The following is a 25,394-nucleotide window of genomic DNA, read 5'->3' as shown; positions in this document are numbered from 1 at the left end:
CAACATACAGATGGCCATGATTGGCTGATGGCGCTGTGATTGACAGGGTGAGATAGACGATGTCTCTCCCACTCAGACAGCATGGCCAGTTTTGCTCTCCAGGATCGAAAACAAAGAGCATCGTGGCATCTTGTGGATTTAAACTCATGATCTCCAAATGTTGGAGCAACTGGATATACTGGATGATGGATGGGAGATAAAAGGTTCACCTTTACACCTGAAAAAGCAAGCCCTAGGTAAAAGATGTGATGTCATCGACATGGCTTCCTGATGCTCCAGTTTAAGTTTCATCAGCTCAGAAGCTGCAGTGTTACCTCTCTCTGAACCATATGATCTACAGCGATCATCACTTCACCTCGCTTACACATGTAGGCCATGTCGGATGTTCAGGAGGCTCCGTTCTCTCAGTGCGCTTGTGGTGTGATGATGTCAGCACTCCGCTCTTCTGCTCTGCTTGCTGCTCAGCCTCGGTGTCAGACGGCATCTTCATCACTCGCTCATCGCCAGCTCTTCGTTCGCCTGCTTTCCAAACCGAGGCTCTCTGAACACTGAATGTTTCCCTGCACATTTTCTACCTGTGTCACGTCCTTATACGGTGACGTCTGTTCGTTGTGTTTGATGCTCCAACATTATCTCGAACTTAACCCTATGAGTTTATCTAAAATATTCGGATACATCATTGAGGCAAATAAGTTTATACTGATATTGTTTTAATCTCAGGGTTGCCAGGTTTGCGTGAAATAATCACCCCAGTCTGATGGACTTTCCGTATTAAATCATGCTGTTTTATTATAAACGGTTAGTGACGTTCTGTAGCTAACCCATGTGGATATCACTCTAACTCAGTGTGCTATCAGTGAAACCATGGCAACCAGCAGTAGACTAAAAATAGGACACGCCCACATATGACAAATGTAGAGCAATCTCAGCAAAAACCTTGCATGGTAAGAGTTTCTCAGCTTGACCCTATGGTCTATGGCTATATGCAGAATTGTTTCTCTTTGAGTTTTTTTTTTTTTTTTTTTTGGTTCTAAACAGAACTCGTAGAACATGTTGATAATGAACCACCACCTAAATCGACCAAACCAAACACACCCTTGTTGAAGGAGCTTCAAGTCAAGCCGGTTTTTCAAAAGGTTCTTCAAGAGTTCTTTAATATACTTAGCTCCTAAAAATCATTTGGATCGGAAAGCTCTCTGATAGGGTTCATCTCTCTTGTTGGGTCGGTTCTTTAGTTGGTTTCAGGGTTCTACATGGAACCTTTTTTCTAATAAGGAGAACCTTCCTAGAGTATGTCTTATGTCTTATTGGATAAAAAGCGACGTGATGTATCTTTATTTACAAACGTGTCATTGTGAAAACTCACAAAGTTCTTTCTTTCAGGGAATGAAGTCGAGCACTATGGGGTTTTGCGGCTTGGCCCTCCTGATGCTCCCGGCTCTCCTCACCCTGGTGGGCGTGGTGCACGCCGCAGAGAAGGTTCCCATTCTGAACATTGCCGTGATCCTGGGCCGAACGCGCTACATCTCGGACCGGGACATACGAGCCCTGTGGAGCAAGGACGACCCGATCGACGTCAACGTCGTCACACTGCTGGTTAACGAAACGGACCCGAAGAGCATCATCACTCACGTGTGCGACCTCATGTCCGGGACTAAGATCCACGGTGTGGTGTTTGGCGACGGCACCGACCAGGAAGCCATCGCCCAGATTTTGGATTTTATTTCCTCGCAGACGTTGATACCCATCCTGGGGATTCACGGTGGCTCGTCCATGATCATGGCAGATAAGGTAAGCCATGCTTTCGTTATCGTTCAGAATTCGCGAGACATTTTCCCGACGTTTGTTTGCTTGACGTGTTCAACCTAAACCCTAAGCCCCTTGTTCACCGCCAACAAATTTGTCGCTTACAGTACAAGAAAACCTAGCTAGCTTATTAGATCTGTTGATTAGCTAGCTAGCTAGTCTCGACTATAAAGTGTGTGTCTTAATAAAGCGATTATAACACGTCAGTATTCCACTAATGTAACACTTGCCCTTCTGTCGTATTAATTTGCATACAAACTCTGGTGACTTTCACGCTGCTGTAGATTCATCTAGTCGCAATGACTCCGCCTACTTTACACTATTAAGTAAAAATCGCATTTAACATGTTTAAATAAAGTCAAACTGTGTTATATTAGTCGTGTAAAATTCGAAGATTCTCCGTAGAGTCTGTTAGAGTTAACGAGCTTGAACATTATTTTTTTTTTTTGGCTATAAAAATCGGAGTTTAAAGGGACGTAAACGTCTAATTATTTTTAATCGTTTGTATAAACTCCAGCTCCTTGCCGTATGTTTCTCTCTCTACGGATGTAAATGGCCTCAGATGTGCACTTTCGCTCCATCGCCGGTCAAATCCAGACTGCGGCTTCTCTCTACTTACACGTTATACATTATTCAATACTTTAAATGTTCAGCAAGTAAAAATAGGCACACGTGCAACTCGAAGACTTTTCTCAGGTTTCACATTTTCATCTCTGAGCCAAAGTCTGAAGTCTGTTACGTGGCTTTATAGTGGATTTCCACAGAGAAGTGAAGTTCATCACGTGTCACTGTGTCTTTAACCTCAGGATAATTCACACTAATATCACACACTAATATCACACACTAATATCACACACTAATATCACACACTAATATCACTCACTAATATCACACACTAATATCACTCACTAATATCACACACACTAATATCACACACTAATATCACTCACTAATATCACTCACTAATATCACTCACTAATATCACACACACTAATAACACACACTAATATCACTCACTAATATCACACACTAATATCACACACACTAATATCACACACTAATATCACTCACTAATATCACTCACTAATATCACTCACTAATATCACACACACTAATAACACTCACTAATATCACACACTAATATCACTCACTAATATCACACACACTAATAACACACACTAATATCACTCACTAATATCACACACTAATATCACACACACTAATATCACTCACTAATAACACACACTAATAACACACACTAATATCACACACTAATATCACTCACTAATATCACACACTAATATCACTCACTAATATCACACACACTAATATCACTCACTAATAACACACACTAATAACACACACTAATATCACTCACTAATATCACTCACTAATATCACTCACTAATATCACACACTAATATCACTCACTAATATCACACACACTAATAACACACACTAATAACACACACTAATATCACTCACTAATATCACTCACTAATATCACTCACTAATATCACACACTAATATCACTCACTAATATCACACACACTAATAACACACACTAATATCACACACTAATATCACACACTAATATCACACACACTAATATCACTCACTAATAACACACACTAATATCACACACTAATAACACACACTAATAACACTCACTAATATCACTCACTAATATCACTCACTAATAACACACACTAATATCACTCACTAATAACACACACTAATATCACTCACTAATATCACTCACTAATATCACACACTAATATCACTCACTAATATCACACACTAATATCACTCACTAATAACACACACTAATATCACTCACTAATAACACACACTAATATCACTCACTAATAACACACACACTAATATCACTCACTAATAACACACACTAATAACACACACTAATAACACACACTAATATCACTCACTAATAACACACACTAATATCACTCACTAATAACACACACTAATATCACACACTAATGTCACACACTAATAACACACACTAATATCACACACTAATATCACACACTAATATCACTCACTAATATCACTCTCTAATATCACTCACTAATATCACTCACTAATATCACTCACTAATATCACACACACTAATATCACACACTAATATCACTCACTAATATCACACACACTAATATCACTCACTAATATCACTCACTAATATCACACACTAATAACACACACTAATATCACTCACTAATAACACACACTAATATCACACACTAATATCACACACTAATAACACACACTAATAACACACACTAATAACACACACTAATAACACACACTAATAACACACACTAATATCACACACTAATATCACACACTAATATCACACACTAATAACACACACTAATATCACACACTAATATCACTCACTAATAACACACACTAATAACACACACTAATATCACTCACTAATAACACACACTAATAACACACACTAATAACACACACTAATATCACTCACTAATAACACACACTAATATCACTCACTAATAACACACACTAATAACACATACTAATAACACACACTAATAACACACACTAATATCACTCACTAATATCACACACTAATATCACTCACTAATATCACTCACTAATATGACTCACTAATATCACTCACTAATATCACTCACTAATATCACTCACTAATATGACTCACTAATATCACTCACTAATATCACACACTAATAACACACACTAATATCACACACTAATATCACACACTAATAACACACACTAATATGACTCACTAATATCACTCACTAATATCACTCACTAATATCACTCACTAATAACACACACTAATATGACTCACTAATATCACTCACTAATATCACACACTAATATCACACACTAATATCACACACTAATAACACACACTACTAACACACACTAATATCACACACTAATATCACACACTAATAACACACACACTAATATCACTCACTAATAACACACACTAATATCACACACTAATATCACACACTAATATCACACACTAATAACACACACTACTAACACACACTAATATCACACACTAATATCACACACTAATAACACACACACTAATATCACTCACTAATATCACTCACTAATATGACTCACTAATAACACACACTAATAACACACACTAATAACACACACTAATAACACACACTAATATCACTCACTAATAACACACACTAATATCACTCACTAATAACACACACTAATATCACACACTAATATCACACACTAATATCACACACTAATATCACACACTAATAACACACACTACTAACACACACTAATATCACCCACTAATATCACACACTAATAACACACACACTAATATCACTCACTAATATCACTCACTAATATCACTCACTAATAACACACACTAATATGACTCACTAATAACACACACTAATAACACACACTAATAACACACACTAATAACACACACTAATAACACACACTAATATCACTCACTAATATCACTCACTAATAACACACACTAATATCACTCACTAATAACACACACTAATATCACTCACTAATAACACACACTAATAACACACACTAATATCACTCACTAATAACACACACTAATATCACTCACTAATAACACACACTAATAACACACACTAATATCACACACTAATATGACTCACTAATATCACTCACTAATATCACTCACTAATATCACTCACTAATAACACACACTAATATCACTCACTAATATCACTCACTAATATCACACACTAATATCACTCACTAATATCACTCACTAATATCACACACTAATAACACACACTAATATCACTCACTAATATCACTCACTAATATCACACACTAATAACACACACTAATATCACACACTAATATCACACACTAATAACACACACACTAATATCACACACTAATATCACTCACTAATATCACACACTAATAACACACACTAATAACACACACTAATAACACACACAAATATCCTAATATCCTAATATTCTAATATTCCTTCCTTCCTTCCTTCCTTCCTTCCTTCCTTCCTTCCTTCCTTCCTTCCTTCCTTCCTTCCTTCCTCCCTCCCTCCTTCCTTCCCTCCCTCCCTCTTCCTGTGTTTCTGAGTGTTCTCCGCTCCACTGCGTCTCCTCCATTAAATCCTCAGACTGAAATAGATTTTATTGACTTTAATGTCACTTTATTAGTTTCTTCACACAAATCCACTCCAGAGCGTCGGTGCTTTAAGAGCCTTGATTTCTCACTGTTTTGTCTTCCTGTGTGTTTCTGTGTGGATGTGAAGAACACGTCAGTGATCATTAACACGCTGATTAACAGACAGGTGACACGTCAGCGATTAGAGACACGTACGTCACAGTGCGGTCGTGTCACGTGCTTTATCTCCTGGTAGGTAAAACAGGTGAGTGTTCAGGGAGCTTCGGGTTCCCTCAGTCGCCTCCTCCATCAGTCTCAGTGTTCAGGTGATAAATTTAGAAGATACCGCAGTCAGGTGATGTTAATGCGCTAATGTGACGACTGCTGGAGTGAAAAACACTCTCCGAGTTCGGCTTTAGTGGGAATTCGGTCGGCGTCTGTGTGCCGACGAAGGCGTCGGAGCGAATCCTCCACGAACAGAAGAACAGATTCGCGTCAAACGTCAGCGTCATCGATCTGTCTTATATCTCCGTCTGCTTTTATCAGAGAAAGAGGAAAGCTGCTGTACGTAAAACCGGGTTTCATTGAGTTCCTCAAATATATTCTGATTTTTTTCTTCCAAAAATTTGCTGCTGAGACTCTGATTGGTCAAAAGATGTTGATGTTAATAAACAGACAATAAACAGATAATAAACAGATAATAAACAGATTAGAATGAGAGTAAAGAGAAATAAACAACGTGTGTTTATTTATCATGAGGTGATGGAGTCTCCAGTGTCAGTGCTTACAGTCAGAGGAAAAGATTTTCACACATCATATCTCAGGTCTGTAGATGAAGGTTGTTTGACTGATGCTGGAGACACGCCGTAGAGTCTTTATCTAAACAAAATTAAAAACTTTTCAGTGTAGAGAAACTTTTGTCTGATGCTGAACAGGAAGCTAAAGCTGCGAGGCTCGACACAAACCGGTGTGCTGTTTGGTGACGTGTGGAACGTGTCAGAACGTTCACATGAGACCCAATCAAAGTGTTCATCAATAAACCACTGCTGACATTCACATGTGTGTAAGATGTGTGTGTGTGTGTCTCTGTGTGTGTGTGTGTCTGTGTGTCTGTGTGTCTGTGTGTGTCTCTGTGTGTGTCTGTGTGTGTCTGTGTGTGTGTGTGTGTCTGTATGTCTGTCTGTGTCTGTGTGTGCCTGTGTGTGTCTCTGTGTGTGTGTGTCTGTATGTGTGTGTGTGTGTGTGTGTGTGTGTGTGTGTGTGTGTGTGTGTGTGTGTGTGTGTGTGTCTGTGTGTGAGAGAGAGGGAGATCTAGCTGTTCAATACATCTGTGCTGTATTTATTTATTTATTTATTTATACAGTTGCATCACTCTGTGACCTTCACTCTAAGTGAAGTTCTTCTTTAAAGCAGTAATAAAGTACAAAGATTAAACTGGAGACACACTTTTTATTGTTTATCAGCTAAAGAATACAGTTACATGAATCTCAATCCGATAAACGTCCTGAATACGAGAGCAGCTTAATGAGAGTAAAGAGAAGCGCAGCACACATCATGCTGTTAGAGGAGAATTTGGTGCTTTCTAAAAATATCTGTGTGAACTGAATGGAACAGGATTCAGGCTTTTACAACCTGATCTCCATCTGTGTTCATCTCCAGCAGAACCTTCCACTTCATCGTAATGAATTACACACAATGTAGTTCATGTTGTAATGTAGACTAGTTCCTGTAGAAGACAGTTCACTCTGCTGTATAAAGTAGTTCCTGTAAACAGAGATTCCTATAGAAAGTAGTTCCTGCTTCTTTATAAAGTAGTTCCTGTAAACAGGCGTTCCTGTAGAAAGTAGTTCCTGTAAACACAGGTTCCTATAGAATGTAGTTCCTGTAAACAGAGGTTCCTGTAGAAAGTAGTTCCCGCTGCTGTATTAAGTAGTTCCTGTAAACAAACAGAGGTTCTTGTGGAAAATGTTCCTGCTGCTGTATAAAGTAGTTCCTGTAAACAGACGTTCCTATAGAAAGTAGTTCCTGCTTCTTTATAAAGTAGTTCCTGTAAACAGACATTCCTATAGAAAGTAGTTCCTGCTTCTTTATAAAGTAGTTCCTGTAAACAGAGGTTCCTATAGAAAGTAGTTCCTGCTGTTGTATAAAGTAGTTCCTGTAAACAGAGGTTCCTGTAGAAAGTAGTTCCCGCTGCTGTATTAAGTAGTTCCTGTAAACAAACAGAGGTTCCTGTGGAAAATGTTCCTGCTGCTGTATAAAGTAGTTCCTGTAAACAGAGGTTCCTATAGAAAGTAGTTCCTGCTTCTTTATAAATTAGTTCCTGTAAACAGACGTTCCTATAGAAAGTAGTTCCTGCTGTTGTATAAAGTAGTTCCTGTAAACAGAGGTTCCTATAGAAAGTAGTTCTTGCTGCTGTATAAAGTAGTTCCTGTAAACAGACGTTCCTATAGAAAGTAGTTCCTGCTGTTGTATAAAGTAGTTCCTGTAAACAGAGGTTCCTGTAGAAAGTAGTCCCTGTAAACAGAGGTTCTTATAGAAGGTTCCTTTCAGCAGCTGTGTGTGAGTCGAGTGTGATCAGTGTATCAGAGGCACAGAGGTGGAGGAATATGAATGAATCTATGGAGTAAGTGTATAAAGGCGTGTGATTGTGTCCACAGCACCAGGAGACTCAGTTCTACAAAGCTGCAGTTTAGTTTTCACTTTGAAGCAGCAGAACTTTAAAACGCTGATGTCGCTAATGATGAACGCGGGTATTATAGCGGCCAGTTAGCATGGAGCAGCTGCAGGCGTGTGTGGAAATGATCTCCATCAGCTCTCGTTTGTTGTGCTGAAAAGCTCTTTTGTGATGATAAATGCTGGAATGGCTTTTATTTCAGACTGATCAGCAGCAGAAGAGCAGATGTTTCCTCACTATGTGACTGGTTTGTTCAACAGATGGGGGACTGAACCCTAGTTTTAACACTGAACCTCCGGATCAGCTCAACTCCACGTCTCTGGAGATGATGTGTCCATTAAAACATTTAAAGAAAGAAAGAAGTACAGACTCGTGTGTGTGTCTGTGTGTGTGTGTCTGTGTGTCTGTGTGTGTGTCTGTATGTGTGCGCTTGTGTGTGTCTGTGTGTGTCTGTGTGTGTGTCTGTGTGTGTGTGCGTGTGTGTTTGTGTGTGTGTGTGTGTATGTGCTTGTGTCTGTGTCTGTGTCTCTGTGTGTGTGTGTGTGTGTGTGTGTGTGTGTGTGTGTGTGTGTGTGTGTGTGTGTGTGTGTGTGTGTGTGTGTGTGTGTGTGTGTGGAATGGCTTTCCTATAGAAAGTACTTCCTGCTGCTGTATAAAGTAGTTCCGGTAAACAGAGGTTCCTATAGAAAGTAGTTTGCCCTGCTGTATAAAGTAGTTCCTTAAAACATAGGTTGTTCCTGCTGCTGTATAAAGTAGTTCCTGTAAACTGAGGTTCCTATAGGAAGTAGTTCCTGCTGCTGTATAAAGTAGTTCCTGTAAACAGAGGTTCCTATAGGAAGTAGTTCCTGCTGCTGTATAAAGTAGTTCCTGTAAACAGAGGTTCCTATAGGAAGTAGTTCCTGCTGCTGTATAAAGTAGTTCCTGTAAACAGACGTTCCTGTAGAAGTACAGACTTGTAAACATATCCTTTCTCTCAGTCTTTTTTTATTGAGTAAAATATACGAATGTCTTTGTGAGCTTGAATAAAAGCCTCAGGTGGAACTGATCAGTGTCTCGTCATGTAGTCCATGCCAATAAGCGCGTCTCCTCCTGAGACCCCCTCCCTTTTAATCACCTTATGTATGTCTGTACCACTCCCTCAGAAGGCAGTTGCAGCGTCTCAGTCGTTACTCAGATGTGTGATATCACTGTTTCTCTTTAATTACCCCAGGCCGAGTCATTTATAGACCCTGAGGCTAAAAATAATCATTCAAACAGCAACAGCAAAGGCGTATTGGTGTTCATGATGGTGTTTGGTTGCTAGCTGATGTGTGTGTCTGAGCAGAGCTTTGCACGGTTACACACTGGGATGTTACTGGGACTCTGGATGACGTGTGGGATCCAGTTCTGCTGAACAAAGTCTTCTGTTACGTGGTTCATGTTATTAACGCTAGTGTTCAAGATCCAACCAGGACTGAGTGAGTGAGTGAGTGAGTGAGTGAGTGAGTGAGTGAGTGAGTGAGTGAGTGAGTATGAGTGTGAGTGAGTGAGTATGAGTGTAAGTGAGTGAGTGAGTGAGTGAGTGAGTGTGAGTGAGTGAGTGTGAGTGAGTGTGTGTGAGTGTGTGAGTGAGTGTGTGAGTGAGTGTGTGAGTGAGTGTGAGTGAGTGAGTGTGTGAGTGAGTGTGTGAGTGAGTGTGAGTGTGTGAGTGTGTGAGTGTGTGAGTGAGTGAATGTGTGAGTGAGTGTGTGAGAGTGTGAGTGAGTGTGTGAGTGTGTGAGTGAGTGTGTGAGTGTGTGAGTGAGTGAATGTGTGAGTGAGTGTGTGTGTGAGTGAGTGAGTGTGTGAGTGCGTGCGTGCGTGCGTGTGTGCGTGCGTGCGTGTGGTGCGGTGCGTGCGTGTGTGCGTGCGTGCCTGTGTGCGTGCGTGTGTGTGTGCGTCGTGTGTGCGTGCGTGGTGCGTGCTTGCGTGTGTGCGTGCGTGTGTGCGTGTGTGTGTGCGTGCGTGCGTGCGTGTGTCCGTGCGTGTGTGCGTGCGTGCGTGTGTGCGTGCGTGCGTGCGTGTGTCCGTGCGTGTGTGCGTGCGTGTGTGCGTGCGTGTGTGCGTGCGTGGCCTGTGTGCGTGCGTGGGTGTCGTGCGTGTGTGCGTGCGTGCCTGTGTGCGTGCGTGTGTGTGTGCGTGCGTGCGTGCGTGCGTGCGTGCGTGTGTGCGTGCGTGCGTGTGTGCGTGCGTGCGTGTGTGCGTGCGTGCGTGTGTGCGTGCAGTGTGTCCGTGCGTGTGGTGCGTGCGTGTGTGCGTGCGTGTGTGCGTGCGTGTGTGCGTGCGTGCCTGTGTGCGTGCGTGCGTGTGTGCGTGCGTGCGTGCGTGCGTGCGTGCGTGCGTGCGTGCGTGTGTGCGTGCGTGTGTGCGTGTGGTGCGTGTGTGCGTGTGTGCGTGCTGTGTGCGTGCGTGGGTGTGCGTGCGTGCGTCGTGCGTGCGTGCGTGCTGTGCGTGCGTGTGTCCGTGCGTGTGTGCGTGCGTGTGTGCGTGCGTGTGTGCGTGCGTAGCCTGTGTGCGTGCGTGTGTGCGTGCGTGCCTGTGTGCGTGCGTGCGTGTGTGAGTGCGTGCGTGCGTGAGTGTGTGCGTGCGTGCGTGCGTGTGTCCGTGCGTGTGTGCGTGCGTGTGTGCGTGCGTGTGTGCGTGCGTGCTAGTGTGCGTGCGTGCGTGTGTGCGTGCGTGCGTGCGTGCGTGTGTGCGTGCGTGCGTGCGTGTGTCCGTGCGTGTGGTGCGTGAGTGTGTGAGTGAGTGTGTGAGTGAGTGAATGTGTGAGTGAGTGTGTGAGTGTGAGTGAGTGAGTGAGTGTGTGAGTGAGTGTGTGAGTGTGTGAGTGAGTGAGTGTGTGAGTGAGTGAGTGTGTGAGTGAGTGAGTGTGTGAGTGAGTGTGTGAGTGTGTGAATGTGTGAGTGTGTGAGTGAGTGTGTGAGTGAGTTAGTGTTAGTGTGACACAGACGTGTAACAGTGTTCTCTCTTATGATCTCGTCTCGTTTTAGTCTTTGTGGTTGAGAGATGAAGCGACGCTCCGTCTGAAGTCTGACTCGACTCTGACTCTGTAACCTGAGTTACTGTGTGTTTAAACACTCGACTGTGTAACCTGACTTACTGTGTGTTTAAACACTCGACTGTGTAACCTGAGTTACTGTGTGTTTAAACACTCGACTGTGTAACCTGAGTTACTGTGTGTTTAAACACTCGACTGTGTAACCTGAGTTACTGTGTGTTTAAACACTCGACTGTGTAACCTGAGTGTTACTGTGTGTTTAAACACTCGACTGTGTAACCTGAGTTACTGTGTGTTTAAACACTCGACTGTGTAACCTGAGTGTTACTGTGTGTTTAAACACTCGACTGTGTAACCTGAGTGTTACTGTGTGTTTAAACACTCGACTGTGTAACCTGAGTTACTGTGTGTTTAAACACTCGACTGTGTAACCTGAGTTACTGTGTGTTTAAACACTCGACTGTGTAACCTGAGTTACTGTGTGTTTAAACACTCGACTGTGTAACCTGAGTGTTACTGTGTGTTTAAACACTCGACTGTGTAACCTGAGTTACTGTGTGTTTAAACACTCGACTGTGTAACCTGACTTACTGTGTGTTTAAACACTCGACTGTGTAACCTGAGTTACTGTGTGTTTAAACACTCGACTGTGTAACCTGACTTACTGTGTGTTTAAACACTCGACTGTGTAACCTGAGTTACTGTGTGTTTAAACACTCGACTGTGTAACCTGAGTGTTACTGTGTGTTTAAACACTCGACTGTGTAACCTTAGTGTTACTGTGTGTTTAAACACTCGACTGTGTAACCTGAGTTACTGTGTGTTTAAACACTCGACTGTGTAACCTGAGTGTTACTGTGTGTTTAAACACTCGACTGTGTAACCTGAGTTACTGTGTGTTTAAACACTCGACTGTGTAACCTGAGTTACTGTGTGTTTAAACACTCGACTGTGTAACCTGAGTTACTGTGTGTTTAAACACTCGACTGTGTAACCTGACTTACTGTGTGTTTAAACACTCGACTGTGTAACCTGAGTGTTACTGTGTGTTTAAACACTCGACTGTGTAACCTGAGTTACTGTGTGTTTAAACACTCGACTGTGTAACCTGAGTTACTGTGTGTTTAAACACTCGACTGTGTAACCTTAGTGTTACTGTGTGTTTAAACACTCGACTGTGTAACCTGAGTTACTGTGTGTTTAAACACTCGACTGTGTAACCTGAGTTACTGTGTGTTTAAACACTCGACTGTGTAACCTGAGTGTTACTGTGTATTTAAACACTCGACTGTGTAACCTGAGTGTTACTGTGTGTTTAAACACTCGACTGTGTAACCTGAGTTACTGTGTGTTTAAACACTCGACTGTGTAACCTGAGTTACTGTGTGTTTAAACACTCGACTGTGTAACCTGAGTTACTGTGTGTTTAAACACTCGACTGTGTAACCTGAGTTACTGTGTGTTTAAACACTCGACTGTGTAACCTGAGTTACTGTGTGTTTAAACACTCGACTGTGTAACCTGAGTGTTACTGTGTGTTTAAACACTCGACTGTGTAACCTGAGTGTTACTGTGTGTTTAAACACTCGACTGTGTAACCTGAGTGTTACTGTGTGTTTAAACACTCGCACTGGAGCGCTGATTGTGTTCTAGTGATTTCTGATAAACACTCGAAATTAGCCAGAAGAAGCTGGACACTGTTTACTAAACCACACTGCTGATGGAGCTCCAGCGTGTCACTCAGTGCACACACACACACACACACACACACACACACACACACACTAAGATAATGAACTGATTCACTCTGAAAGTAATAAAGAAAACATGAAGAAAAATACAGCACTGGGATGGAGGGATAAAAAGAAAATTCTAAACTCAACCAACAAACAAGTGCAAATGAAGAGACAGAAAGAAGAGCGATAGGGAATGAAAGAAAGGCAGGAAACGCTGTAAAATTCTTAATGATGATCAGAAACTAAACACAAGGTAAAGAAAAGGATGATGGAAGACATGCGAGGAAAAGAAAGAAAGCCAGGAAAAGGAAAAAAAAGAAGGGAAAGACAAAATGCCATAAGCACAGAATCACAGACTAAACACAGCTGGGTGTCTGAGTGTTGGGGGCGGGGCTATTGCTGACAGGGCGGGGTTTGGTCAGACTGGGCGGAGTCAGCAAGCTTTTGTTTTTCCACTGAACTTTTTTGTGTTCATGTCAAAATGGATAGAAGCTTTTATCCACACAGCAGCTTCATTTATTTCTGAAATGTGTGTGTGTGTGTGTGTGTGTGTGTGTGTGTGTGTGTGTGTGTGTGTGTGTGTGTGTGTGTGTGTGTGTTCAGCACTCAGTAAAAACATCTGAAGGTCACTCGTCACATTTCACAGGAAGATTCGTCATTAATGAGTGTGTTGTTGGTCTGTTTCCTGCGTGTGCAGACGTCAGGGTCGAAGCCGAGACGCTCCACATCGTCGCTAACCTCAGGGTTATTTCTTTTATTTCTATCCCTCCATCCCACTGCTCGCTGCTCTAATCCGATTGGTCGAAGCGTCACCTAGATGCAAATGACACCATCTCGTTTCTATAGCAACAGCTTCTTTCTTTCTCAACTTCGTACTTTTTTCTTCTTCGCCGTTCGTTATGTGGTTAAATTCCGTCCTTTATGCTTCATCCTTTTCTTTTTTCCTTTCTATCAATCTCAACATTTTTAATCGTGGTTCCTACGTGACATGTTTTACTGTGTGGAAGCACAAACTTAGTGAACCGCCTCGGTTCCTGGTGCGGTTCTTTGTCCTGTGACCTTGTAAAAGATAATAAGGTGAAAATCCTGACACACATAAGAAAGGCTTACAATCTTTTACTAAAGAGGGACAGAAGGACATTCAGGAGGAGGAACAGGAGGAGGAACAGGAGGAGCAACAGGAGCAGATTCAGGAGGAGGAACAGGAGGAGATTCAGGAGGAGGAACAGGAGGAGATTCAGGAGGAGATTTAATAGGAGATTCAGGAGGAGGAACAAGAGGAGATCCAGGAGGAGGAACAGGAGGAGGAACAGAAGGAGATTCAGGAGGAGAAACAGGAGGAGATTCAGGAGGAGGAACAGGAGGAGATTCAGGAGGAGGAACAGGAGGAGTAACAGAAGGAGATTCAGGAGGAGGAACAGGAGGAGATTCAGGAGGAAGAACAGGAGCAGATTCAGGAGAAGATTCAGGAGGAGGAACAGGAGGAGATTCAGGAGAAGATTCAGGAGGAGGAAGAGGAGGAGATTCAGGAGGAGATTTAGGAGGAGTAACAGGAGGAGGAACAGGAGGAGATCCAGGAAGAGATTTAGTAGGAGATTCAGGAGGCAGAGCAAAAGAAGATTTAGGGGGAGGAGGAAGATTGGATTCATGAGCAGGATGAGAATCAGAAGAAGAAGGAAGTAAAGTAGTATGAGACTAAGGAGGAGGAAGAAAAAGAGTAGATCTCAGAGCAGGTGGAGGAGGAAGATGAGGAGGAAAAGGAGGTAATTCAGGAGGAGCTTTAGTAGGAGATTCAGGAGGCGAAACAAAAGGAGATTCAGGAGGAAGAACTTAAGGAGATTCAGAAGAGCAGGATGAGAATCAGAAGAAGAAGGAAGTAAAGTGGTATGAGACTTAGGAGGAGGACGAGGACGAGGAAGAGTAGATCCCGGAGCAGGTGGAGGAGGAAGATGAGGAGCGAGAGGATGAGATTCAGGAGCAGGATGGGATTCAGGAGGAGGAGGACCGCAATTAGGATCAAGAGGAAGAGAATAAGATTCAGAGATTCAGGAGCAGAAGGAGAAGGATGAAGAGCAGGAGGAGGAGGAGGAGGATGAAGAGCAGGAGGAGGAGGAGGAGGAGGTTATTCTGCTCGCCTGTGTTGAATAGCACCGTGTTGAAAAGGAAATATTTATCAGAGAAAAGCTGGATGAGGAAATCAGCCTTCGTGAGGCTCTGATCAGAGTCGTGTTCACTTTCAAGGCTACTTCAGCGACTCGTCCGCCCCCAAGGTCTCACTTTAACAGAGAGAGAGAGAGACAGAGAGAGAGAGAGAGAGAGAGAGAGAGAGAGAGAGAGAGTTGTCACGACTCCTACCACACACACAGAATCACATTCATCTGCAAGTTCTTGACGTATTTCTTCGCCTCACTACCTCGTCCATCCCGATGCCACGTCTCCGCTCTGATTCCGATTCCGATTCCGCTCCGTATTTTTACATAACGGAGCAGTTTTGAGGACTTTACCGTCTGCACCGTACCCATAACGTGTCGGGATCAAATCCCCCGAGACAACTGACCTAACTGCACAACTCTCTCCAGCGACTCTAAACTCCGCTGCCTCGTTTGTCAAAGCCGACCCTGAAAGCGCAGAGCTGTTTTTTTTTCTTTCTTTTTTTTGTCATCCGTCTTCACCGTTAGCTCCAGCACCTATTTTTAAAGTCGCAGCCACGAGGAAGAGAAGGAAGACGAGGAGAAGTAGAACAAAAACTAGTTTAAGCTCCAGGCATGAGAAAAAAAATCACGAGTTTCGGTTGTAAGGAAAATGGCTGCACGTGAAGGCTGAGCGTAGAGTACGTGAGAAAGTCACGTGATTTGGGGATTTTTATCAATCGTTCTTTCTTTCTTTCTTTCTTTCTTTCGTTCTATCATTTTATCTTGCTCAACTTGTTTTTTTTCTTCTAATTATTTGATTCGTATCTTCTTTGCTTTCTCTGAAAAATAAATGAATCACGTGGAAACCGTCACTTGTGAAAAAAACGTGAAAATTTGAAAAAAGTAAGACGTGGAAAAAAAAAACATCATGTGCGAAAGAAAGGGTGTGAAACGCGTCCCATTCACACGGGAGTCTAAAGCTGAGGAGAGGGTCAGAGTTCAGCTGGACTTTACAGACACGGGATCTAACACAAGTACCTTTGTAGGAGGAAGCTGAGAGACAGAGAGAGAGGGAGAGAGAGAGAGGGAGAGAGAGAGGGAGAGAGAGAGAGGGAGGGTGGGAGAGACAGAGAGAGAGAGAGAGAGATACATATAGAGATAGAATATAGAGAGAGAGAGATACAGATACAGAGATAGACTACATAGAGATAGAGAGAGACAGATAGAGACAGAGATAGACATACAGAGATATATATACATACAGATATAGAGAGATATACATACATATATAGAGATAGACAGAGAGAGAGATACAGAGAGATATATAGTATAGAGATATATATACATAGAGATGATATGTATATATATAACATACATATATAGATATATATAGATACAGATACATATGACAGAGTGATACATATATACAATATATATACATATACAGATTTATATTTAGTATATAGACATATATAGATATAGACATATACATATAGATATATACATATACATATATAGATTAATAGATAGATAGACACAAATAGATAGAGACTATACATACATATATACATACATATATATAGAGAGACATATATATTAGTACATAGAGATATACATACTAGATATATTATATATATAGCATTACATTATTATTTATATTTATATATATAAACATACATATATATATATACATATCATTATAACATATTTATATTATATATTATACAAAGATATACATAGATATATACATCTACATAGTATATGTGATATATAATATACATATACATAGATATGATATACATAATATCAATATATATTTATATAAATAGTATACATATCATTATATATATACATACATACATATATTATTAAATATATATATTTTTATATATATATATACATAATATATATAGATATACACAGATAGATATTATATACATATCAGATATATATATATATACATATATACATATATATATAAATATAGACAGAGGAGATGAGAGAGAGAGAGATGTGAAACACTACCACCTGAGTGAAGAGTTCACAGCTCACTGGTGACATTAAACCGACTCTTATAGCAGCAGGAAGGACATTTAACAAACTAAAAGTTCTTCCAGGCCGCGAGTCAAAAAGCTCCCGGTGTTGTCTTGTAAAGTTAAAGCAGGACAAAGATCCGACAGTCTGACGTGGATGATGTCGGGTTTTATATGTCCCAGATTAAACAGGGGGGTGTAAACTTTGTTAGATCACTCACTGGTGACCTTCACTGGTGACCTTCACTGGTGACCTTCACTGGTGACCTTCACTGGTGACCTTCACTGGTGACCTACACTGGTGACCTTCACTGGTGACCTACACTGGTGACCTACACTGGTGACCTTCACTGGTGACCTTCACTGGTGACCTTCACTGGTGACCTACACTGGTGACCTTCACTGGTGACCTACACTGGTGACCTACACTGGTGACCTACACTGGTGACCTACACTGGTGACCTTCACTGGTGACCTACACTGGTGACCTACACTGGTGACCTACACTGGTGACCTTCACTGGTGACCTACACTGGTGACCTACACTGGTGACCTTCACTGGTGACCTACACTGGTGACCTACACTGGTGACCTACACTGGTGACCTTCACTGGTGACCTTCACTGGTGACCTACACTGGTGACCTACACGGCTGCTGATTCCTTACACACCTTCTCAGGACCGTTTGTCTCGAAAAAACTGAAAGAAACAAATTGTGAATCAAAATGAATTACTCGGTGTGAATCACTTGGTGTGAATCACTTGGTGTGAATCACTTGGTGTGAATCACTTGGTGTGAATCACTCGGTGTGACTCACTAAGGGTGAATCAACCATCCTGATTTATCAACAAGTGAGAACCAAGACACGGTTCTTCCTCCAGTTCTGACTCACATCATCTCTGTTTTCAGTTCTACTGTAAAAACACACACACACACACACACACACACACACACACACACACACACACACACACACACACACACACACACACACACACACACAGACTGAGTAAAGCGTAAGACGAGGCGGAGGAGTCAAAAGGAAATCTTGACTCACCAGGCGGGGGATTCCTTCAGAGAGGTTCGAGGTGATGATGAAGCCAAGACGATGAGTAATCATCAGCACAACATCGTCCGTCTCTGATATTTAAATCTGTAGTCATTAGTAACCGCTTATCCTGGAGGATCGAACATAAAGCAGCTCTCTGATGCCAGAAACCAAAAAAAAACCCCCACAGCTGAACCGGTTTTCTCTTTCAGCACATGAACTGAGCCGAGAAAAAAGATTTACCTGCAGATTCACCGAGCCAGAAATCTGAAAATATAAAAATAAATAAAACAGAAATCTTCACTTTATTCACTGCACAAATTCCAGGCAAAAAACAAACCAAAAAAAATAAAGGGACAGGGATTTTATTATTTTGTTCTTTGTTCCAGAACATTATGAAAAATATATAAATTATAAATAAAGTGTAATATATGATATATAATATAATATTTAAAAATATAATATGATATGCACATTTTTAGGATTTAAATCATTAGAATGATAAACGTTATAAAAATAAATTATAATATATTATTGATTGTTATAAATATATTATAAAATATTATAACTATCCTGTAAATTATATTTATTTTCTTATATTATTTTCTTATTGGGTTTTTGTTAACTGTGTGCTGTTATTATTATTATTATTATTATTATTATTATTATTATTATTATTATTATTATTATTAATAATAATTTCTATAATTGCTTTTTTCTTTCATTTTATTGTAGGGTGTGCAAACTTTTGCACTGAACTCTTTTCGTGTAGAACTACTGAGAATAATTTAGAGTTTTAGATAAAAATGTCATCCTGAGAGAGAAAAAAATTAACATTTAACAACATTTCACTTTTTACTTGAACCAGTTGCAATAAAGTATATTGGCATGATTTGCATGCTGATATACTTTGTTAACCTCCACCAAGGGTACATACACACACAGACACACACACACACAGACACACACACACACACACACACACACACACACACACACACACACACACACACACACACACACAGATGAAAAGAGAACAGGGCCTGACAAGCATTTTGTGCTAATCTGCACTAGCGGTGAGTTTGCTAGCATATGGCACTCGGAGAGAACTCATCAAACTGCATTTGTCTCTCTGGGCGGTCAATCACAGCACCAGGGCACGTATCGATCTGTCCAGCTCCAGTGTGAGAGTTATAACATACACACTCACACACACACACACACTCACACACACACACACACACACACACACACACACACACACACACACACACACACACACACACACACACACACCCTATTTTGATCAGCTAGTCATATAACAGAGCTAATCAATCTGTCCTCACATGCCTGCTTTATGGCTCCAGTGTTCAGCTGGCATGAAGCCCAGAGCGGTTCTGTGTGTGTGGGTTCTCCACAGTGTGACGGGTCTGTTATTTACACACACTCAGTAACACCATGACCGATCGAGGAAGAAGGAAGGAACTAAGAGAGAAAGAAAGCAAGAAAATGGAAATAGACAAAAGAAAGAAAGAAAGAAAGAAAGAAAGAAAGAATAAATCAATTAATCAATGAACGAGTGTAGAGTGAAGTGAGGAGTGTGGAGTGTGTGGAGTGTGTTCATACACTGTAGAGTGTGTTCATACACTGTAGAGTGTGTTCATACACTGTAGAGTGTGTTCATACACTGTAGAGTGTGTTCATACACTGTAGAGTGTGTTCATACACTGTGGAGTGTGTAGAGTGTGTAGAGTGTGTGTAGTATGTAGTGTGTGGAGTTTGTAGAGTGTGTGGAGTGTGTAGAGTGTATGGAGTTTGTAGAGTGTGTGGAGTGTGTAGAGTGTGTAGAGTGTATGGAGTGTGTAGAGTGTATGGAGTGTATGGAGTGTGTAGAGTGTGTAGAGTGTGTGGAGTGTGTAGAGTGTATGGAGTGTGTAGAGTGTGTGGAGTGTGTAGAGTGTATGGAGTGTGTAGAGTGTGTAGAGTGTATGGAGTGTGTAGTGTATGGAGTGTGTAGAGTGTGTAGAGTGTGTGGAGTGTGTAGAGTGTGTGGAGTGTGTAGAGTGTATGGAGTGTATGGAGTGTGTAGAGTGTGTAGAGTGTGTAGAGTGTATGGAGTGTGTGGAGTGTGTAGAGTGTGTGGAGTGTGTAGAGTGTATGGAGTGTGTGGAGTGTGTAGAGTGTATGGAGTGGGTAGAGTGTGTGAAATGTGTGGAGTGTGAGAGTGTATGGAGTGTGTAGAGTGTGTAGAGTGTAAGAGAACACACTTTAGAGAACACACCTTAGACACACACCTTAGACACACACTTTAGAGAACACACCTTAGAGAACACACCTTAGACACACACCTTAGGCACACACCTTAGACACACACCTTAGACACACACCTTAGACACACACCTTAGACACACACCTTAGACACACACATTAGACACACACCTTAGACACACACCTTAGGCACACACCTTAGACACACACCTTAGAGAACACACCTTAGAGAACACACCTTAGAGAACACACCTTAGACACACACCTTAGAGAACACACCTTAGAGAACACACCTTAGACACACACCTTAGACACACACCTTAGACACACACCTTAGACACACACCTTAGAGAACACACCTTAGACACACACCTTAGACACACACCTTAGACACACACCTTAGACACACACCTTAGACACACACCTTAGACACACACCTTAGAGAACACACCTTAGAGAACACACCTTAGACACACACCTTAGACACACACCTTAGACACACACCTTAGACACACACCTTAGAGAACACACCTTAGAGAACACACCTTAGACACACACCTTAGACACACACCTTAGAGAACACACCTTAGAGAACACACACCTTAGACACACACCTTAGACACACACCTTAGACACACACCTTAGACACACACCTTAGAGAACACACCTTAGAGAACACACCTTAGACACACACCTTAGACACACACCTTAGACACACACCTTAGACACACACCTTAGACACACACCTTAGAGAACACACCTTAGACACACACCTTAGAGAACACACCTTAGACACACACCTTAGACACACACCTTAGAAACACACCTTAGACACACACCTTAGACACACACCTTAGACACACACCTTAGACACACACCTTAGACACACACCTTAGACACACACCTTAGACACACACCTTAGACACACACCTTAGACACACACCTTTTTGGCCAAATTGGATGAAGAGTTAGAAAATAAACCTGAAAGTGCAGATGATCTCTGGAGGAACTACAATAATAAAAAAAAAGCTTTTGCTGTTTAAAGCAAAGGTCAAATGTCTGGCAGATTGGCAACAGGCCCCTGAACAGTGGTGTGTGTGTGTGTGTGTGTGTGTGTGTGTGTGTGTGTGTGTGTGTGTGTGTGTGTGTGTGTGTGTGTGTGTGTGTGTGTGTGTGTGTATCCTCTACATTACTATTTATAGAAATATATACACGTCTTTTAAACATCTCTTATGTTAGAAATTCAGTGTTTGAGTGAGTTTATGAAAAAAGGCAGATAGATTTAGTCCATCCATCCATCCATCCATCCATCCATCCATCCATCCATCCACTCATTCATCCGTCTTGTTTCGTTATTTATTTACCGATCCATCTTAAACCATGTACATCCGTTCATGCGTGCATTCTTGTAAAGAATCTGTTCATCCATTCTGAAGAAACATATCTCATCTGTTCATCCATACGTCCATCCATCTATCTAATGCTCCTGTCCATTTACCCATCCGTCCATTCTTAAGAAATCTCAATCCATTTATTTCTAAGGTCCATCCATCCATCCATCCATCCATCCATCCATCCATCCATCCATCCATCCATCTCGAACTGTCCTTTTTTGAGTAATGTACACTACATCCTTCATACGTCCCTGTCTGAGATCCCTTCTCTCTGTCCGTCGCTCATGCTAATTCATGCACAATGACCACCTTTTTGGCAGACGAGCACACGGTGGTGTGATGATCCACCCGAGATCATCCGATCTCTCGGCCACGATGACACTGGTTCGTGCGTGACACGTTTCCCAGAGCTTCGGGTGGCTCGGTCAGCCAGGCAATTTGCTCTTATCTGTTAGAGTCGTGTGCTGTGACAGAAGCTTTTAGCTCAGACGTCAGGCTGCAGACGTTCCAGCTCAGAGCTTCTGCCCTCAGAATCACCTGAGGAAAGATAAAACATAGCAGGAGCCTTTCAGAGTTGTTATCGTTCCTCACCACGGCAGGACTGTTGGTGCGAATCCCAGTAATCCCTATCCATGACTCCTCAGGTCACCACCTCTTATACTCAGAAATCATGAGGCTACTCACTTTGTTTTGACTTTACGTTAGAAAAAGTGTTTAGTTCTGTGGAAGATTGATGAGGACAGGAATCGGAAGTGACAGGAACCTGAGCTGAGGAGGTCTAAGCTACACAAGAGACCTCAATTTACATACAGGTGAAGATTGACCTTAATATGGCTATCAGTTGGGTTGATAAAGTCTCACTCACTCATTCATCTTCTACCGCTTATCCGAACTTCTCGGGTCACGGGGAGCCTGTGCCTATCTCAGGCGTCATCGGGCATCGAGGCAGGATACACCCTGGACGGAGTGCCAACCCATCACAGGGCACACACACTCTCATTCACTCACACTCACACACACTACGGACAATTTTCCAGAGATGCCAATCAACCTACCATGCATGTCTTTGGATCGGGGGAGGAAACCAGAGTACCCGAAGGAAACCCCCGAGGCACGGGGAGAACATGCAAACTCCACACACACAAGGCGGAGGTGGGAATCGAACCCCCAACCCTGGAGGTGTGAGGCGAACGTGCTTACCACTAAGCCACCGTGCCCATCCAAATCCAAATCCAAATCGAAATTTCCATCCATCCATCCATTCATCCATCCATCCATCCATCCAAATGTCCATCTGTCCTGTCCATGACAACCAATTTATTATTGAGAAATCTTCTATTATCTATCCATCAAACCCAAAGCTATCCATTCATTCTTCACAAGGATCCATCGATCTCCTCATTGATTAATCCATCCATCTATCCATCCATCCCAAACCATCCGCTCCGGAGAAATGCGTATTTATTCAATTATCTATCCAACAATCCATCACTCAAGCAGCCATCCATTCACTCTTCAGAAAGATCCATTGATCTACTCATTGATTAAAACATCCATCTATCTATCCATCCACTCTTCCATCCATGCATCCTAATTACCTCTTTTTCAGAAACACCTACCTTCCCATTAAAGTATCCAACCTTTCTCCACTTTCATCCAGGCATTACTGAGAAGTATCTATCCATCCATCCATCCATCCATCCATTCATCCATCCTTCCATCCTTCCATCCATCCATCCATCCATCCTTTCATCCATCCATCCAACTTCTGAACCCTTGACCCCAACCCATCAAATCTATTTGTCTATTAATTTATACACCCTAATATCATCCATCTATCAATCCATCCATTCATTAAAAGATATCTATCCATCTCTTGTAGTCCTGCGTGAATCCGTCTGCTTTCTTACTAATGCAGTAATGCTAATAGTGCAGTCATTTATATGGATTATCAACATTTTTGCTGGGGGCACGGTGGCTTAGTGGTTAGCACGTTCGCCTCACACCTCCAGGGTTGGGGGTTCGATTCCCACCTCTGCCTTGTGTGTGTGGAGTTTGCATGTTCTCCCCGTGCCTCGGGGGTTTCCTCCGGGTACTCCGGTTTCCTCCCCCGGTCCAAAGACATGCATGGTAGGTTGATTAGCATCTCTGGAAAATTGTCCGTAGTGTGTGTGTGTGTGAGTGAATGAGTGTGTGTGTGTGTGTGTGTGTGTGTGTGTGTGTGTGTGTGTGTGTGTGAATGAGAATGTGTGTGTGCCCTGTGATGGGTTGGCACTCCGTCCAGGGAGTATCCTGCCTCGATGCCCGTTGACGCCTGAGACGGGCACAGGCTCCCCGTGACCCGAGAAGTTCGGATAAAGCGGTAGAAGATGAATGAATGAATGGACATTTTTGCTACCGTATGATAAACAGACACACAAATAACGTCCGTTTATTGAAACTTCTCTGTTTCTACACTCCACTTGTTAACGTACAGCGCTCATTTTTTTACACCCCAAACCCCCCCCCCCCCCCCTCCCTCGCCGCTGTACTTTTTATCTGATAATGAACCGGGCCACGTCTCTATTCCTCTCCTTTTAAAGTAATTATAAGTCTTCCACTTTTAAATTACGGCATCAATCTGGTTCTGTCCTGCGGCTCTGTGAAAGATGACTGGATGAAAAAGAGAGAGGAAAATGGAAGTGTGTTTTGTGTAATCTGTAATCTGCTTGGTTTCCATGGACATGTGGGAGGTTTTTTTTGAATTACAGTCAGCTGTCTTACGCTCAGAGCTCAGAGCTCGGTTCAGCTGACTCGCACTCTCTGGTGAGGACGCAGGAGAAGTGTGAAGACCTGCGATGGGAAAGAGCTGATGATGCACTGGGATCTGTCTGTCTGTCTGTCTGTCTGTCTGTCTGTCTGTCTGTCTGTCTGTCTGTCTATCTATCTATCTATCTATCTATCTATCTATCTATCTATCTATCTGTCTGTCTGTCTGTCTGTCTGTCTGTCTGTCTGTCTGTCTGTCTGTCTATCTATCTATCTATCTATCTATCTATCTATCTATCTATCTATCTATCTATCTATGACAATTTCTATCTATCTATCTATCTATCTATCTATCTA

The 25,394-nt window shown here is 42.0% G+C and overlaps 1 protein-coding gene across 2 annotated transcripts in view; it reads left to right on the top strand.

Annotated features, from left to right (window-relative positions):
* grin2aa (glutamate receptor, ionotropic, N-methyl D-aspartate 2A, a) overlaps nucleotides 1-25,394 on the top strand; it is a 119,159-nt gene that overhangs the window by 6,495 nt on the left and 87,270 nt on the right. For both annotated transcript variants that reach the window (XM_047800634.1, XM_047800635.1), the window contains one exon: nucleotides 1,384-1,791. In XM_047800634.1, the coding sequence (XP_047656590.1) occupies nucleotides 1,384-1,791 (408 nt within the window). The remainder of the gene's footprint in view (nucleotides 1-1,383; nucleotides 1,792-25,394) is intronic.

This window comes from Tachysurus fulvidraco, chromosome 15, assembly GCF_022655615.1.
Source record: "Tachysurus fulvidraco isolate hzauxx_2018 chromosome 15, HZAU_PFXX_2.0, whole genome shotgun sequence".
In the NCBI taxonomy this organism is placed as follows: Eukaryota; Metazoa; Chordata; class Actinopteri; order Siluriformes; family Bagridae; genus Tachysurus; species Tachysurus fulvidraco.
This window is presented reverse-complemented; position numbering and strand designations above follow the sequence as displayed.